Source organism: Gambusia affinis, linkage group LG11 (assembly GCF_019740435.1).
Source record: "Gambusia affinis linkage group LG11, SWU_Gaff_1.0, whole genome shotgun sequence".
NCBI lineage: Eukaryota > Metazoa > Chordata > Actinopteri > Cyprinodontiformes > Poeciliidae > Gambusia > Gambusia affinis.
The window spans coordinates 13,235,195-13,248,993 of record NC_057878.1 but is presented as its reverse complement, the minus strand read 5'-3'; the positions used below and the strand labels follow the sequence as shown (position 1 = coordinate 13,248,993).

Genomic DNA, 13,799 nt, shown 5'->3' with positions numbered 1-13,799 from the left:
TCAGTTTCAAGAACTTCTCTCCATTGTGACTAATTTCCATGAAAGACAAGGAAATGTCGCTTAAGCCTAAGTGAAAACTCCCCCGAAACTGTTCCTTAAATAAAAGGATTAATTTACTATTAATCTATAATATGTACTTTCATATTTAGTAATGAGACAAATGACCAACACCAAACTAACAAAGGCAAACCATAGAAAAAGCATAAGAAGAAAGTAACTGCAGTTGTTAAAAATGTCATTGTCCAAAGAAATGTGCAACTGAACATGAAGACTATAAAAAAATGTGCGTAAGTATAATAGACTATTTACAAGAAGTAAAAAATGGTTGAGGACTCCCTCGTAGGTCATCATCAGAAGTGAAGTCAGGGCAACACTGATGTCTCTGAGGTCCTTTAAATGTGTTATCTTTGGTACCGGTACCAAAGATAACACACATAGGAAGTGTCCCACAGCTTCAGGCTCAGGTTGAACAGGTGTCCCATGATGCCACACAGTTGATCTGCGCAACACCTCAGGAAGCTGGTAGCTTAATCATAGTTATGAGCTCACGAATTTTATAATAAATACAATTCAGAAAAAATAATTATCAGTCCATTAAAGACAGGAAAGTGTTATTGATGCTTAGATGGGAAAATACATTAATTATACAAGTGACACTTTTATCAAGAAAAAGAACCTCATCTACTCTCTGTTATTGTTTTAAAATCGATTCATTTTTATTCTTTGACATACCAAACCGAAAGTGATTTAACAGGCTTCCATCCTGAGAAACATTTAACAGTGCATTTAAATATATGAATTATACTCTTAAGAAGTTAACAACACGGACAATATATCCATTCACCCATTCAACAATTGCAATGTATTTGCTTAGCTATTTATTTTTCTACCGGAACTGGAAATGCGGGGCTAAGCTCCGCCCATAGTCGCCTGTTCCTGCAAAGATGGCGACACAAACAGACCGCGGCGTGCCTCTCAGTACGGTGAGCAGACTTTATCTCCTTGTTTATCAAACTTTGCATCACCTTTTTCATATTTAGTTTCAAAGACTTTGCACATAATGACGTTACACTCCTTTCGTGTGCGCAGGAATATGATTTATGCCAAATATATTAACAATTAAGCTTGCTGTGTTAAGTGTAAGGTTTGTGGCTAGTTGGTTACTAATGTGGAATCTCTGTTTAAAAACGGTAAATGCATAAATATTTTCTCTAAATATTTTTAGGCTGTTAAGAATGATGTGACCGTGTTATGTTGTTACGGAGAACGCTGAGTTTCGGTTTCCGGATATGCCTCCCCTTATTTCTCTAAAACTGCACAATGATAACCGCTAATTGGGGCTGAAGGGAAAACGGAGGTCACCACTACACTGCTAAATTTAAATTATTCTTACAGAAACCAGAACATTACTTTGTGGACCTGTGGGAGGGTTGTTTCGAAGTAATTCAGTTTTTTCTTGATCCTATGGAAATTTTACAGCTTGTTTTGCATATATCTAGGCAACGTGGTTTCTACGCATTGCTTTAGGTATTTTCTAGGTCTGGATATGTGTGAAAAGTGATTCCCTGTTGTTTTAATCTATTTACCCTAATAATATGGTTATGTTTATCACCCATAGTAGAACAGGCTCTCTCAGTTGATAAGCAGTTTGAAGTGATAAAGAAATATGATTGAATTTTTGTTTCAAATGGTGCACATTAAGGCTGCACAATATTTTGTTAATTCATGGTTTGCAGTGTGCATATTACAAAAACCTGCTTGCACTTTGCTGAACAATAGCTAAATATTTAAGAACCACCGATTCAGATTTGGAGCAAAGAGAGTGTGATTTCTATTGTACATTTGGTAGAACTAGTTGACACTGAATGTCCAATTCTGAAGTTGCGATTGGAAGAAAAAAATGGGCTCAAAATAAGAACTGAAAGAATTTCTGTCAGTTTGAAAAAAAAATAATAATTCATTTCAGTTTTCCTTCTTAGGCTTTTTAGTAGTTTGAATATTTTTGTCAGTTTCAGATTTTATGTTTTCAGACTCAAATCTGTTTTTTCAACATTCAGTTTCAACCTGCGATTAAGAATTGTGACAATTTCTCTAGTATTTATATCCAGTGCATGCATAGTGATCTTAAATGATCTGGTTTAAAGATAAAAAATAAAAAAACTTTTATTTAACATAATAAAACCCAGCTCAATAAATTGTCAGGATCTTGATGATAAATGAAACTTTTGCTGAGATGTTTTTCCACTTTCAGCTTTCGCCAAAGTTTCTGCACACCAACTCCACCAGCCACACCTGGCCCTTCAGCGCTATCGCTGAACTCATAGGTGAGTCATTCAGATCATCTGATTATCACCTGAGTGTTTTCTGTTTGCACAGTGATTTTTTTTATTTTATTTTGTAGATCATTTGTTATTTATGTAAACAAAACAGTAACCACCTTTTACCCCACGCATACTTCTTGAATTTTCTCATTTATCAAAACAAGGCCCATATTGCAGCCACAGCCCATAATAAAGATTATTATGGGCTGTCCATAGATATGGACAGACGCTTCGAAATTGTAAATGGTCTAGATAAGATATTGTAACTGGTTTTTCAGTTTTCTTGAATTGTTGTGGCAGCTGGCAACTGACTAACAGTTTCCTCCTGTCTACACGTCACTTAGAGCATCTGATTGAAGCACTTTTTCATCCGGCAATTTGAAATGTTCCTGAGCTCCCTAAAATTTGTTTTAATTTTATTAATATATTTTTGATTAGATTTTCTTCTCTAAGAAGCTTTTAAAATGCAATTAGGACTGCAAAACACTGTTTACTTTAACCAACTAACACTGATGCTAACTCATCGTAGTCTATAATTTAGAAAAAGTGAAGAATTAGAAGATTAAAATATGAAACGCGAGGGAAAACAAAATTCACAGTTTCACTCACCAGGATCTGATTCTACATTTTTGTTCATGTTGCTGGAGTTCATGTTCCTCCTTCCTCGGCATAGAGTGCAGTCCATAGATATGGACAGACGCTTCGAAATTGTCAATGGTCTAGATAAGATATTGTAACTGGTTTTTCAGTTTTCTTGAATTGTTGTGGCAGCTGGCAACAACACATGTTAAACACAAATCATGCTCAAACTGGTTGAGCTGCCACTTTTAAAGAGTGACTGTTGTTAACTCTGGCTCCAGCCTTGAGTACCCAGAAGTATAAAACCAGACACTGGAATTTGCAGTATTTCTTGTGTACCTTGTTAAAAAAGCTTATGGATAGTTGGGAGTTGTAATTCATTTTGTTTTGTGAAAATATAGTTTAAAATCCTCTCCCAAATGAGATCTATTGCTCCTGTCAGATTTATTCTACTTTAAATAAAGTTTTTGCTTTCTGATGTTTCTGTTTCTTGACAGACAATGCCTATGACCCAGATGTTAGTGCCAAGCAGTTCTGGATTGATAAAACGATGGTTAAAGGAGAGGTGTGTCTCAGCTTCATGGATAACGGAAACGGCCTCGACCATGAAACTATGCACAAAATGCTTAGGTACAAATTCCACAGTTGTTTCTGTAGGCTTTTGAACACATTAAAAGCTACCATTTATTTTTATATGATCGATTTTAATACATAATCATTTTGTGCAATGTTTCTCCAGGGTTTTGGTATCTTTCTTTACTCTGTTTTTAAGCAATGTTCCATTTTGAAGCCTCTTCGCCCCCAAGCTATTAACAATTCAGTTTTTAAAGGATGTTTGGTCATGGAAAGAAAAGATTATTTGAGAGGGACTAAAGAAAACCCTCTCAAATCACGGAAAATAGACATGTCTTGATGTATAGGAACCTAGTTCAGCTTTTGTATTTCTTTATTTCAGCTTTGGGTACAGCGACAAGATAGCAGTAAATGGACTGGAGCCCATTGGTATCTATGGTAACGGCTTCAAGTCTGGATCCATGCGTCTTGGCAAAGATGCGATTGTCTTCTCTAAGTCAAAGAGCATGTCATGCATTGGGATGCTTTCTCAAACCTACCTGGAGAAGATTGGAGCCAAGCAAATAATTATTCCAATTATTTCCTTTGAAAATAAGAAATCAAACAGCAATATCCTTTAACCAAGGAGCACAAATGTGATCAGTGAACATTTTAAAAGTTGTTCCCCTAAATGTTTTGAGGAATGTTTTATCATCAGTTTTCCTTAACTGTGGCTGTACTCTCTGTAAGAAAAGAACAAGAAGCAAGTCTGAGGGACATCCTGCAGTATTCCCTTTTTAAGTCTCATGAGGAACTTCTCGCTGAGATCGATGCCATCACTTCAGTCTTATCTTCAGCTAAGACAGGCACCCGGATCATCATCTGGAATCTCCGCAGGTCTGTTTGTAGACCACACACATGTACACACACACACAAAACCACCAACCTGTAGAGCTTCATGCAATGGATTGTAGGTTCCTGCACATGCTCCACATGAATCTTCATCTATAATTTTCACTGAGATCACGTAACTAAATGCTCCTTTCAGATAACATTTCCCTGGTAATCACTCAGTCAGAAACCCCCATCTAAAATTCACTTTTATCTTTCACATCATACATTAAGTGGATCTGAGCAGAGTGCAGGACTGCATGTACTTTGAGAACGTTCAGCTGGGAGCTCGTGCATAAAACACATGTTCGGTTATATGTCTTCACTGAACTCTTTTAGTCCTTATGCATGTTGTTAAATCCATTCAATTCTTAAAATACAAACACAGTTCCCAAATCAGAACATGGTTGATATTCAGTTCAAAAAAATATATTTGTGGGCAACATTTTGGGCACTGCGTTGAATGAAGCCACAGTGTCACTTAGTGATCAATAGTGACTGTCACTGAACAGAAGACAGAAGAGCAGTATTTCAGTGAAGAATTCACTTCTTTTACTTGGTTTCGCTCAGAGGAGGTTGTGTATTATTTCACTTGAGCTCAGCTCTTGGATTGCCTGTATCTCATTTGTAATGAGTAACCATTTTCATTGATTTCATCATTGTCTTCTGTTTTAGGACATCTTCCGGATCAACAGAGTTTGATTTTGACATGGATCGATACGACATCCGCATCCCCTCAGAGGTTTACGAAGAATTAAGCGATCCATCTCAGCCTTCGAACAGGAGCACATCTTATGTTCCTGAGAGTGTGTTTTCACTGCGGGTAAGAAGCGATAAAAGGCAGGGCATCACTTTATTTTCATGAAATGCTCTGTTTTTTTTAAATTAATGTTTTTGTCTTCTTAACATAAAATTTTGACTGCATTCATATAAACAACTTACCCAAGTTATTGGTGTTCACCAGAGGCTTCCTGCTGTTTCTTCTGTATTTTTGTCCTGGTAATTACCTCTTTGAGGTTAAACTTTGATTCATTTTGTTTCCCTGTGTTGTAGGTGTACTGTAGCATTCTATACCTGAAGCCACGCATGCAGGTCATGGTGCGGGGACAAAAGGTGAAGTCTCAGCTCATCGCTAAGAGCCTGGCCTACATCAGAAAGGACCACTACAGGCCCAATTTTCTGGTATTTCTTTAATAGAGATTTGACAGGAGTTTAGAAGTGTTATTTTTTTTCTCATGGTTCCTGAGCTTATTTTTTTTCCTTTTCTTGTCACTCTAGGACAAACGCATACCTATTATTTTTGGGTACAACACCAAAAGTAAAGACCAGTATGGTATTATGATGTATCACAAGAACAGGCTCATCAAAGCGTATGAACGTGTGGGCTGCCAGCTTAAGGTGGGTTTTGTTTATGACTCATTTCATTGAAATCCAAAAACTGAACCCATCTTTGTTTAGGTCAGTCAGGATTAAAAAAAAATGTCTTATTTATTCCAAGAAAAAGTGATAGATTTTTAAAGGCTCTTGCCATATAACTGCCCTATGACACTGTGACATCAAATGAGAAGTTGCTCTGTTTTTCATAAGTTTAAAAGCGTCATGTTACTTTGTTTGAACAATTTATGCAAGTATAAAACACCATGGAAATGATCAGTCATCTTTATACAGGAAGATTTTGGGTTTGCAGAGAACAACATGTTTTTTTCCCTCCCCTCCAGGGGGTCTTTTGTGGGCTTTAGTGGCCTTATATGAAAGTAGGCTGACAGGAAAGGGGGAAGGAGAGACAATGCTGTTGAAGGGAATGATGTACTTGAAGTGCATTGCATCATGAGAAGAAAAACATGAATTCAAGGTCTTCCAAAAAGACAATGATCCTAAGGTTGAAGGACAACAAAGTCAATATTTAGGCCTTGATCTCAGTCCTCTAGAAAATCTGAGCAGATCTGATGAGACTTGTCCAAGGGAAATGACCTACAACCCTGACTCACTACCAGCAGTTCTGTCATTGGGCCAAAACTCCAGAACGTTACTGTTGAGTGTGGCAGAAAATCCAAAACATCAGGCCCACGTCACAGTTCAAAGGCAAAGCTACCAAACTCAAAGGAAATGCCCAAACATCTGGATTTGAAGCTAAAAACATTTTTCTAGCAGTGATTAAAACCAAGAAATCTGATTAATTGTCAGACAATAAGTAAAAAAAAGACCCTGTGTCTGTTTACGCAGTGAATGTAAATATCTAGGTTAAACTCTTTGAATCTTCTAAATCCTTTCGTTCGACAGGCCAACAATAAAGGTGTTGGAGTCATTGGGGTCATCGAATGTAACTTTCTGGATCCTACCCACAACAAGCAGAGCTTCAACGAGACAGACAAGTACAGGTAATAACGTCAGTGATGCACTCAGGATCATCATAAGCTGTTCCTAATTTATTTGGTGTGCTTGAATTCACAAAAATACGTGGGTTTATTTTTTGGATGTGAACAGAAAAACCATTAACAGTTTGGGGATTAAACTGGAGGAGTACTGGAACGAGATCCGTTTCAGAAAGACCAAAGAAGACCCACACAGCACCGTACCAGTGGAAGATACCATGTTGGTACACAGTCAAGAGAGAGATGTGAAATATTGTAATTTGTATTAGTTTTAACTAATGTGACTCTTTAGGAAGCGACCGGATCAGAACTGGGTGCAGTGCGATGCCTGTTTGCGGTGGCGTAAACTCCCAGATGGGATCGACGTCAACAAGCTGCCGGATAAGTGGTACTGCTCGTTAAACCCCGATCCACAGTTCAGGTAACAGAGCATTTTTGGATCATTTTAAATGAAAATGACCTAAACTCTTCTGCGTTTGTTCTCTTATTTACTGCTATAACCAAGCACTGTTGATGAAAATACTCCAGGTTTTTCCTGTGCTAAAACATAGTGTTGGCAGCGGCATTCGCTTAGGATAATTTGGCAACGAAGGCATAGAGGCTGGTCAAGAATGTTAGCCGATCGGTAATACCTGCCTGTTTTGGGAATTATTCTCTAATACCATTTTTAGTCAGGTATTTTAGTTACATGTATGGGAAAATTAAATTCAACATTGTTGGATATCGAGTTTCATCAATTACTTTTATCAACTAAAACTCTAATCTAAACACTCTGTATGTTTACTGTGTAGGAGCTGCAAGGTAGAAGAAGAGCCTGAGGATTCTGATGATGATCAGCCGTCGTACCGGAAGACCTACAAACAACAGTCAGTAAATATAGTTTGAACATTACCCTGCAAAATCCCAGAGTTTTCAGTGGGGAAAATAAATATGTGATTTGCAACAGGTTTATCAAGTTTCTCCACTTTCAAAGAATAGAGAGGTCTGCAGTTGTCATCAAGAGACAGCATCTTAAAACAGATCCAGAAAGTCACATTGTGTGATTTTTATATCAGAAATTACTCTGGCTCTCAAGAACCCATCCCATCCTCCACTCATTACTTGTATTAATTGCACCTGTTTGAACTCCTTGCCTGTATAAAAGACACTTAGCCACACTCTAAATCACTCAGACTTCAACATCCCTACCCATCACTAGGAAGACTGAAGATGGTTTATGGCTGGGTTTGCAGCATGATAATGGTCCGAAACTCGCAGCCCGAAAACAGGCCTGCCAATAGTCAGGCCTGTTTTTAAGAGTTTTGGAAGCAACTAAAGACAAGATCACTTTTATTGTGTCCTGATGCATAAAAACCGTAGTACTGAAAGTGGGTGTACGTTGTTTCTCCCATGCCTGTTCATAATATCCTCTGTAATGTGAACATGTTTAACACCAGCAGCATGAGTTTATTTTTTTCTTCAATGTCTTATTTGTAACAGAGAGAGGGAGAACAAAAGGAAACAAGGACAGAAACTTGAAGAGGTAAGAAGCTTACCTTCTTTAGATAAAATATTTTTTCACCAGTTTAGCAGTGTGTTTACTATTTATTGCTATTCTCTCCTAGGATGACGAAGAGCAGTATTTGGATTTGGATATCTTGGACAGACAGACCAAAGCTTTTAAACGGCAGCACAATAGACTTACCCGGCAGCTTCACCAAGTGGTGGGTAATTTAAATGCGCTTAAGTTGTGGTTTGTATTTTTGACTTTGCATTTGAAGCATGTGAATTTAGATGTCCTACTACGTTCAACTTTAAACATCCCACAAAACCTGAGATTGCTTGATTTCTGCGCTGGTTGAGTGTTTAAGTGTTGAGAAGACGGCATTTATAAAGAAAGTTGGTTTCTTAGCCTTTTGTGTTACTGGAGTCTTCATACTACTAGATTTTCAATGAAACTTCTGCACTTAAGAAGTTGAGGGACAGACATAGGTAGTGTTTGGTGTCAGTCCAACTCCATTGTTTTTCAGAGTTAGACTGACGATCAGTAATAAACATTTAATGCTTTTCAAAAGAAATTGAGGGGGGAAAAAGCTTTAAGTCTGCGAAGTTTCAGCATTTACCATGTCCACATTTTGGTTTCAAGATTTCAGCAAATCCCCCTGGCATGAATCCTCACTGACGGTCACTCACTTTTGTTTTACCATGGCCAAGATTTTCTGACATTATTTTGTTTAACCTATTATTGGAGATTGACCAGATGTTCTCAGCGTGACTAAGATCTGAGTACTTTGTTGATCACAAACCAAAATGTTAATGTTTCAATCTTTGAGCCACTTGTTCTGTTAAAACCCCTTTTCTTTACCAAAGTTGCCTGAATGTTGTGGTTCCAGTTTATATTCATGCCAATGTGTTTTGGAAAAGAAATGGGAGTATGCACACACACACACACACACACACACACACTCTTTGGACCAGGGGCAACAATCATTCACAAATGGTCTCAGGATTTACTTCCCTCATGATACAAGAGTCATGATGATGCTCATCTTTCTTCCTCTGGTCAGTCCAGATGTTCCAAAAGTCGAGAGACGTCCAAATGTTTGAAGTCCTGCAGAACTTATTTTTATCTTGGAGGTTTTTCTTGCTGTCCTGCTGAACACCAAGCTAGGTTTCTACCACCGTGTCTGAGGGGGAAAGTCGCACACAGCTGGCGGCTGGTCCTGAACATGAGCAGTGCAGAGCTGAAGGAAGACAATTGATAACCGTCTTAGATGGCCAATTTTTTTCTTCAAAGCAGCTGAACCTCTTCCCTTGATGTTCTCAATGACTCCATGAATTAATTCAGGTGCAGCTTTGACTCTGAAGCCCTTTTGATCCAAAGTTGCATAATTAATAAAAGAAGAAAGATTTCAAGACTCACCATCTTTAAAAGAAAAGAAAAAAATCAATCATTCTGCTTCTCTAATCTAATTAGAGTGACTGAATATCAGCCTGAACTCATCGGAGTCATGCTAGCATGTCATTTTGTCAAAAGGCTAAGAAATCCACTTAAAATTATTAGTTTTTAAATTAATATTCCTCTGATATCTTTGAAAATCCTCCTGGGCTCAGTGCAGTTGTCACCATAAAGCAAAAGGTGTACAAATGCGCCCGGCAAAATTTCAGTTGAAGAGAATTGCATTGCATCACATATTGATGAGCTTCTGTTTGTCACCTATTTCTACTGGACAGCAACAGACTAAGCATTTATTTCTCTCCTGAACTTCAAAAGACAGATTCAAGATGTTTATTAATTGTGGGATTTGATGTTCTTACATGTTTGAAGAATCCGGTTTTAAAAAACTTGTTTCTTGCAAGAAATGTTGCTAAAGAATTGCCGTGACTTCCTCATGTTTAAATCCTGAAATATGAGGAAGTTATGTCAAACAGAAATTTACTTTGTTCTCTTGGAAAATAAAAAATATATTTTCAAGTCAGAACTTAATATTAGATTCCCTGCTGACAAAGATTCAAAACTGTCATTAATTTCACACAAAAAATGTGGCTTCAGAAAATTATTGATTTTAAAAAATATTGCAACGTTCTCTCTGCAGTCTGCTAATTACCCGACGAGTAACTTGGTACACAGAGGTGCAGACAGGGCTGAACCCACCCTGCAGAGGTCCTCAAACACTTCACAAGTTGGTAAGGACATGATTTCTTCTGTGGGTTAGCGAAAAGCAAACAACAAAAAGAAAGACAATTGAGATAAACTTGTTATCTATCGTCTGTAGCCAGCAGCGACTCTCCTCTTGTGATCACCAACGTTTGCTCGCTCTCAGCACCATCATCAACCCTGAGGTATGCTCTACTTTGTGTTGGGCTATAACAGAAAGTCGCCCAAATAAGATGAAATTAACAAAACTCCTAAAAGGTAGAGGGTTGTGGACACATTTACAAGACGCTGTGATTGTATCGCAGTAATGAGTGGTCATGAATACTTGGTTGTTTTTGCTCTGCAGGGGGAAAAGGAGCCAGATTGTCACTCCACAAAGCACGCCAAAACGACCCAGAGTGAACGGTTTCCAGCCAGGCACCTCTGAGACCCCCGTATCCGTCCACATCGACAGCAGTGACACCGATGACACCGATGATGACATTGTCATCCTGGAAACTGCAAGTACGCCCAAGCCCAAGCAGCCCGTTGGTATTTTAAGGAAAGTGAAGCAAGAGAAAGAGGAGAGTGAAAATCAAATCTCGATGGTGCTAGAGTGCACCGACGACGCTGCTGTGGACGTGACCTCCACGGCGACGGCCGAAGCAGAAACCTCCTCTGCCGAAACCTGCCCACCTCCAGCAGTGGCCAGCGCCACCACCCAGACCACCGCTTTTGAAGTGAAGGAGGAACAGCAGAGTCAGAATCAGACTGAAGGGAACGGCGAAACGGCTAGTAGGAACGGGTCAAATCCAGATCTGCCCATTGAAAGAGAAATTAAGCTGGAGCTCGGTGACGGGGTTGAGAAAACCTTGAGTAACGGAGTGGAACATATGGAGAGTGATGAAGGTGCTGGTCCTTCTTCTTCTGTTCAGCAGTACCCCGATATCACTGAAGTTCAGAAACAACAAGATAAGCTCGTGGAGCTAATGCAGGAAACGGCCCAGGAGAGGGACGCCTTGAAAGAGCAGCTGAAACTTCTCACCTCTCAGCTGGAGGACATGCAGAGCCGACTGCAGGAACAGTCTCAGGCCAAGGTAAAGGAGTCCTCACACCAAGCTTGCCAGACTGACACTCAGACGGACTACAAGGGTCTTTTTGAGAGGGCCAAACAGAAAATCAATGATTTAATAAGGGACAAAGAGGCTTTATTGGCAGCTAATGAGGGCAGCAGAAATCCAAACTGTGGCCAAGATGAGGAAAATGACATTGAGGAGATTTCGCTTAAAGTCAGCCGTCTGGTCCATGAACTAGATGAGAGGAACAAGGAAGGGGAAGAACTGCGCTTGCAGGTCAGTATGCCATCCAAAATATTCTCTTTCCATTATGCATATAATTTTAACACCTTAAAAAGCCATGAGAAAAGAGCTGACAAAGCCAACAGTGTCAAAACACTTTAGCCATTATTTTAGGAAGTTGACATATTGAAAATGAACAACCAGACTGTACAAACACATGTCACTAAACCAGAGTACCACAGAAAGGGTAATGTATTCCAGTAATTCAAATCAGAAAGTGAAACTTGTAGAGATGCCCTATGCACAGTGGGATGTAGTTTAAGAGAATATTTCTGATCAGATGAATTATGGATGACAGAAAATTCCAAGTTAATTTTTCAGAAGAGGTTGATTGATAAAGACATATCATGTTTTGGCCCACACTAGTGATTCAGTTCAGTAATGTCAGTTCAGGAACATCAGACCTGATGTTAGGACAAAAAGGACTGGACTGTTGCTCTGAGGTGCAAATAAAAATTCACAACTGAAAAGTTCACTTTAATTTACTTTGAAGTCAAGATCATAGAATCTGGAGGAGTGGGGAGAGCAGAATAGAAGTTGCTTAATATTTTTAATTTATTTATTTGTGTTTTTGCTCAACAAGTCAGAACAGAAAATATCTGAAATCACTTGATTTATAAAACTGAAACATTAATTTCATAGTTCAAACATTTTATTTGTACATTTTTCCGTCTTTGTTTTCCTGATGTTAATTCTCAGTTTTTTCCGACAGCTGGATATTCTGGAGGTGGAGAAGTCGACTTTGGCAGCCCAGTGTGAGGAGCTCAAGTTGAGAATGGAGCAGCAAAACGAAAATGCTCAGTCTTCAGCAGGGTCCCCCACGTCTGGCGCAAACTCAGACGCCTTCAGTTGGTACGGCTGCAGAAAAATCACTAATGTGTTTCTATGAAACCACCAGGACATGAATCTTGATCTCTGATTCGTGCTTTTCCTCTATTCCTCTGTCTGGCTGCGTTTTCAGCTTGATCGAGCTCCGTCAGAACGTCGGCCGCCTCCTCGTCTCCCGGGTGCCGGCGCTGGACCTGGCGCAGGTGAATTTCGAATGCAACGTCATCGATGAGATCCTCGAGCAAGTTCTGACAGGCTCAGACTTTGAATTCCCAGGCTGAAATGCTGCGCTCGGTTTGGAAAATCATCTCCACTGAGGTCTTCCTGCTGACTCTCGGATCTGGAACAGGTCCAAGCCTGACCAGTTTCCAAAATGGATTGTAAACTTTTGGACTTCTGAAGAACATTTTCAGGGAGTCGGATGAATGTCTTGGATTTATTTATTTAAAAACATTCACATTTTATGATTTTTGGTCTCTTTTTTTTTGTAAGTGCATCTCAGTTGCAGAGTTGTTTGAAAGAATCAATGTGATGTTTGTTCCGATGAATCGTTCCTAAATTATGAAAGCCTTCTGTCCGTCCTCAATGATGTTTTTTTTTTTTTTCTTGTTTTATGGTCTGGCTTGTGTAAAATCTGCACACCCGTTGTTGTTGTTGTTGTTACCAGCTTTATACAAGTCCTTCTAGATTCTCCTGCTTAGACTTGCAAAATCAGGAATCTTAACTCGTGTGAGGCTCAGGTTGCAGATGTCATTGGGATTTGAGTGTTTTTACTTAATTTTAGCATCTTTTAAATAATGAGGTTTTTTACATTTTAATCTGATGATTTCAGTCATTTAAAGTGTTTTATCTCATGTCTAGTTTTTCTTACCCAACTAAATGTCACACTAATTTCTTTTTTTTTTTTTTTTTTTTTCCAAGCATGTATATAATGTTAAATCTATTTTTATACACCCTATGTTCTGTGTAAGTCATTTGTACTCTAGTTTTGGACAGATATTGTGTAGTTCCAGCAATAAGACTTGCAGTACATTTCTGGATATTGCAAATTGAACTTAAGCTTCACATTTCTATAGTGGGTTATGTCCAAACTGCAGCCAAGAGCAATGGCGGACTGAAACTGAATGTCGCTTAGTGCAAATAAAAAGATATTAGAAATATAATTCCTTTTAGCTTTTTTTGTTGTTGTGTTCAGGTGCATTTCAGCAATCTAGAACATTGTAAAGTTTCTTTATTTTAGTAATTCTAGCCTAAAAGGAAAACTCTTATATAGTTATTGTAT

At 38.7% G+C, this 13,799-nt stretch overlaps 1 protein-coding gene across 2 annotated transcripts; it reads left to right on the top strand.

Annotated features, from left to right (window-relative positions):
* Positions 1 to 897: 897 nt before the first annotated feature.
* On the top strand, positions 898 to 13,680 carry morc3a (MORC family CW-type zinc finger 3a). Of its 2 annotated transcripts, none has more exons than XM_044132217.1 (19): positions 898 to 983; positions 2,252 to 2,324; positions 3,398 to 3,530; positions 3,856 to 4,082; positions 4,193 to 4,349; positions 5,019 to 5,166; positions 5,397 to 5,525; positions 5,622 to 5,741; positions 6,624 to 6,721; positions 6,828 to 6,935; positions 7,008 to 7,136; positions 7,507 to 7,581; positions 8,195 to 8,237; positions 8,320 to 8,418; positions 10,291 to 10,381; positions 10,471 to 10,537; positions 10,699 to 11,683; positions 12,402 to 12,541; positions 12,651 to 13,680. In XM_044132217.1, the coding sequence occupies exons 1-19, from the start codon at positions 945 to 947 to the stop codon at positions 12,796 to 12,798; spliced, it is 3,009 nt and encodes a 1,002-aa protein (XP_043988152.1). In that variant the 5' UTR covers positions 898 to 944; the 3' UTR covers positions 12,799 to 13,680. The 2 variants fall into 2 exon arrangements, with proteins under 2 accessions (XP_043988152.1, XP_043988151.1); XM_044132216.1 differs by lacking the exon at positions 898 to 983 and adding an exon at positions 1,123 to 1,190.
* Positions 13,681 to 13,799: the final 119 nt, after the last annotated feature.